The sequence below is a fragment of the Pteropus vampyrus genome, unplaced genomic scaffold, assembly GCF_000151845.1.
Source record: "Pteropus vampyrus isolate Shadow unplaced genomic scaffold, Pvam_2.0 Scaffold777, whole genome shotgun sequence".
Lineage (NCBI taxonomy): Eukaryota > Metazoa > Chordata > Mammalia > Chiroptera > Pteropodidae > Pteropus > Pteropus vampyrus.
Window position 1 is genome coordinate 28,782 of NW_011889558.1, and position 4,700 is coordinate 33,481.

Consider the following 4,700-nt stretch of genomic DNA (forward strand, 5'->3'; position numbering starts at 1 on the left):
CCACCCCACGAGGAGGACGTGGCGGTGGGCGGTGTGGGCGGAGGGGCCGAGCTCTGCTGCTCCCTCCAGGGTGTAGCGGGTCCCCTGGGGTGCTGCCCTCACGGTCCGGTCCGCACGTAGACCCGGAGCCTCGCCCGGGGAGCACGGGGAGGTGGGGGCGTCACTGCATCCCCTCCAGTGTCGGAACCTTTCTCTGGAGGGGCCTAGAGGGGAACCACGGACGCCTGTCACACGCACTGCACGCTGCGAAGGTCAGGAGTCTTCTTGATTACGGGAGACACACGGGACAGAGCGGCACCGTCGGCGAGGCCGCCAACGTACTAGAATCAAGGAGGTCGAGGCCGGAGGGCCTAACGAGCCTGGGAACTTACGCAGGACCTTTCCGGTCCCGTGTCAGTGCGTGGATTTACACCAGACCTCCAGGCGAGCCTCCGGCGATGCCCCAAAGGACTGAGAATGTTCGCGTGTCCAGGCCGCCCGGCGCCCGACACCTGCCCTGACCGGTCCCAGGGCTGAGAACGCACGGCCGATTCTTCCCACGAATGTACGTCTTACCCTAAGAACTCTTAGCCTGTCTTTCTTCTTTGAGACGCTTCTGGGCTTTGCCCGGCCGTGTTTTTGGTTTGCAAACCCTAAGACCCTTGAATAAATCTTCATCGTTTATTTCTAGCCAAAGTCTCCAGACTCTTTTGAGTTTACTTGACATTAGGAAGCAGAGGTTAAAAGGGAAACAAAGGTGGATAGAGCTGGGGTCCCCAGGTGAAAGGGACCCTCACGTAAAAGCAGGGGGGGCACGGCCTGGGTCCCCAAGCCGTGCGCAGGAGCGGGAGCTGCGGTGCCGCCTGCTGACCCCGCGGGCGTCTTCTGGACCCCTCCGTGCCCTCCGACCCAGAGCTGGCAAAGCCGCGCCCATGCCGGAGGTGGCGCTGGCTCCCGTCCTCGGCGCTCAAGCCCGGTGTCCTCCTGTGTTGGCCGGGGTCCTCTGTCAGGACCCTGTGCACTGTCCGCCTGTGTCCCCGGCCCACGCCGGCCCTGCTTCTGACTCCTGAGCATGTGTCCTTCCAGGGCTTGCTCTGGCCCCTCCCTCCAGCCTTCCCGGCCACCCCCGGCTTGTGCTGTTCCCCAGGTGCGTGCATTTCTCGTCCTCCGGGGAGACAACCCCCTCTGAGCCTGGCGAGGGCCAGGCACGCAGTGGGTCCTCCGGCGGAATATCGCCAGGCCAGAGCGTTTGCACCTTTACCGGCCAGGCGAGTGCTTTCGGGACTGGCTGTGGAGGGCTGGCGCCTGCTGGCTTTGCCATGCTTCTGGCACAAATGACTGCCACCTGGAGTTGCCAGTGTTTGGGGTCAGAGCACTGGCTGCCACTCAGGGTCTGAGGCAGATTGGGCGTGAAGGCCCGTGGGCCTCCAATCCGCCGGGCCGGTCGTCCGGGAGGGCGGCTGCCTTCGGCTGGGCGCCTGGCTTAGCCTCGCTGAGCCTCGAGGAGACGGCCACCCTTCAGCCCTTCCCCCGGTTCCCGGCCCTTCCCTCACTCCAGAAGGCAGGCGGTTCGGGGCTCCACCTGGCAGGCTTCTGGGGAAGATGCTCCCAACACCGGGCATGGGGCCAGCCAGGGCCAGCATCCCGGCCCCGGGCCCTGGCCGCCGGCTCCACGTCGCCCTCCCGGGGGATGGCATTCGGCATGATTTGTGGGGCTGTGCTACCACGGGGGGAGCCGCTTATCCTCGGGAGACCAGAGCAAGAGGATTCTCCTCGCCCGCTTATCACCTTCAGGTCGGAATGCGATGAAGGATGGGGAGCGGGGCCCTGCGGGCGGCTTTCCCCAGTGAGACTGGCGACAGGAACCCCGGCTCCGCGGACGCCCCGGGCTGAGCTGGGGGTGGGGGGTGGGGGGAGAGCGCCCATTCACCAGCCCTCCCCAAACAGGTAGACGAGTCTACTTACGAGGGTCGTGTGCTCCTCACAGCTGTAGTCAAAATCCTCCATTTTTTCTTTGAAAGAATCCATGATTTCTGCGTGCCTGGCCATGTCGGTGGCCAGGATCAACGTGATCATCCCCTGAGCAGGGAAAGAGAAAAGCGTCAACGGCAGCTGCCGGGTGCGCGCGGGCCGAGTCCCGCGCCCCTGCCCGCACGGTCCCGTTCCATCTTCGTGCCAGTGCTTCGTGTGTCTGAGAATCGACGTCCTCGTTTTTCAGATACAGAAACTGAGACACGAGAGGCTGGGAGGCTGCCCGGCCGCAGAGTGGGGGCGGAGGGCTGGGGCACAAGCCAGCTGGGCGCCTGACGCCTTGCGGGCCGTGTCCCCGAGAAGCAGCGGCCGCGTCCGGGCCCGCCAGGACGATGCCTCCCCTCGGCTGGGTAAGCAGAGATGCGGTTTGTCTCTTCCAGATCTTGTTGGGGGTCAATGACCAGTTTTCCAAGGGCATTTTTTTCCTATTATCTAATCTGTATGCGACCACATGTGCTCACATTGCTTGAGAATGATCAAACTATGATTATGGATGACAGCATTTTTCTACTAACAAATCTGTAAACAAAGATGTTAAATATTTTATCACCTTGTTCATCAAAGATTGGTCTAGAAGTAACATAATTCAAAACCATGACCATCCATGCACTCACCCACCCACCAATTTATCCATCTCCCCGTCTGTCCACTTGTCCACTCATCCCACGACCTGTCTGTCCATCCGCCCATCCACCCACACACCGATCCCACAAACATTTACAAAACACACCTCAGCTCAGAGGTGTGTTTTGTAAATGTTTGGGGGATGATGATCCACCTTTCCAAGAAAATAAAACCACAAGCATCAAATGCAGAACCCGAACCAGTCGGCAGAGTAGCCTCAGCTGTGTTTTGGGGAGGTGAGCCGTCACCTGTGCGATTTCCCTGTGTAACGAGAAAGAGCTATGCCCGTGGGACGTTAGCCCTCAATGACAAAATATTACTAAAAATTGGGACAGCTGATTTTGCCCTCAGAAAAAGTCACATTTTCACGTCAGTGAAAGTGTGTGAGGCAGGACAGACGTGTCCCCATGGTGGGTGGCGTGAGGAGGGGCCCATTGTGGGTGGCCACTTCTGTAGGCGCCTTCCTAAGCAGGGGCGATGCTGCTCTGAGGTGCTCCCGGGGAGGGCAGAGTCACACAGCATGGGGACATCGGTTGCTTTGGTCCTTGTCCAGGTCTCTGGGCAGCCATCGAGGGCAGTGGCTAAAGCAGTGCCTGGCCTTCGGGATCTGCCCCTTACCCGCTTCAAGGAAAAGCTCCCTAAGGCTTATCAGAGCACTGGGTGGCCTGTGCTTGCTGGGCGGGTCCATAAACTTGAGAGAGAGGCCAGACAGCCTGGGACCAGGGAGAGCATTGCCCTGGAGCCGGTGATTCGACAGTGACAGCGATCAAGCCCGGCATTTAGCCCTGAACTTCCTGGGGGCGAGGACAGGTCGGGGGACAGTGCTGTCCTCTGATACGGTGAAGCTTGTCACTTCCCCGGGAGGGAGGTAAGTGGGTCACAGACACTTCACCAGGTGCATCCTGGAGCAAGGACGTGGAGACGTCAAACGGGCGACGTTTTCGGCCGCAGAGCGGCAAAAGGCGGCTCCAGTGCCAGCGTCCCGAGGCCACCGCACACACAGACGGGATGGCTTGGAGGGACAGAGAGGTGATCCGGCCCAGTTCTGGGGGACGGAAGTCTGAAACCAAGGTTCCCGCCGAGGGCTCAGGGCAGTGCCCGTTCTCGCCTCGCCCGGCTTCCGGAGGCCCCTGGCGGTCCTGGGCGTGTTCCTGCCACTGTCATCGCGTGGCCTCATCCACGTATCTGTGTCTTTGCCTCTTCGGTCTCTTCTGGGGACACTCGTCGTTGGATTGAGGGCCCACCTGCATGGTCTAGGCTAACCTCATCCAGAGAGCCCTTGGATGGCAACAGCAAAGACCCTTTCTCAAACAGGGCACAGCCGCGGTTCTGGGGTCAGGAGGTGGGCACGCTGGTTTTTTTGGCAGTGGGGGGCTATCTTTCAACCTGCTACGTTCTGCCCGGAGATCACCCTGATATCTGCCCTCCCTGATGACAGAAGATGGAGCAGAGCTGCATTCAGTGGGACCTCCCGTGCGGACAGCGGGGTGAGCTGGAAGTGTCTGGCTCAGGATGATGGATGCTCTCACCCCTGGCCCAGCGTGCCCGAGAAGTGGAAGGTGGCTTATTTGAAGTGGGCAGAGGGGCCGACTGGGTCACGGGGTGACGGAGCAGCAGCCAGAGGCTACGGGACAGTGGTCAGCGTTGTTAGGCTGGATGCAGCAGGTGTGTCTGTGCTCCCGGGTGAGCCACCTGACCTCCGTAAGCCTCACTCCTGGGGCTGCGGGGTGGAGAAGAGACTGAAGGGTCAGGGTCAACAGAGCATGCGAGGCACCGGCCAGTGGGGCCCACGCCCACATGCCGAGGGCGAGCACCTCTTCTCGGGGTGCTACGTGGCCTTGGAGGAGGTGGGAAGGAGGCCGGTTCCCTAGCCTCCCTGGCGGGCAGCGATGTAACTAGGAGTCTCTGGGCACCTCGGCCACTGGAGAGGAGGGTCTCGTGTGGCTGCGCTCGCCGCCGCCCCCGACAGCCTCACTCTGCGTCCAGGATGCCCTCTCTCCACACACCTTTCTGTTCTGCCCCCACACAGCTGACTGCCCCCCACACCTGTCTCATCTGTCCCCACA

At 61.3% G+C, this 4,700-nt stretch overlaps 1 protein-coding gene across 1 annotated transcript in view; it reads right to left on the reverse strand.

Moving 5' to 3' along the window:
* The window catches only part of PDE9A (phosphodiesterase 9A), a gene marked incomplete at its 5' end in the record, with an annotated part of 48,197 nt that overhangs the window by 1,723 nt on the left and 41,774 nt on the right, over positions 1 to 4,700 (reverse strand). The window contains one exon of the mRNA XM_023526273.1: positions 1,945 to 2,058. Within this exon, the coding sequence (XP_023382041.1) occupies positions 1,945 to 2,058 (114 nt within the window). The remainder of the gene's footprint in view (positions 1 to 1,944; positions 2,059 to 4,700) is intronic.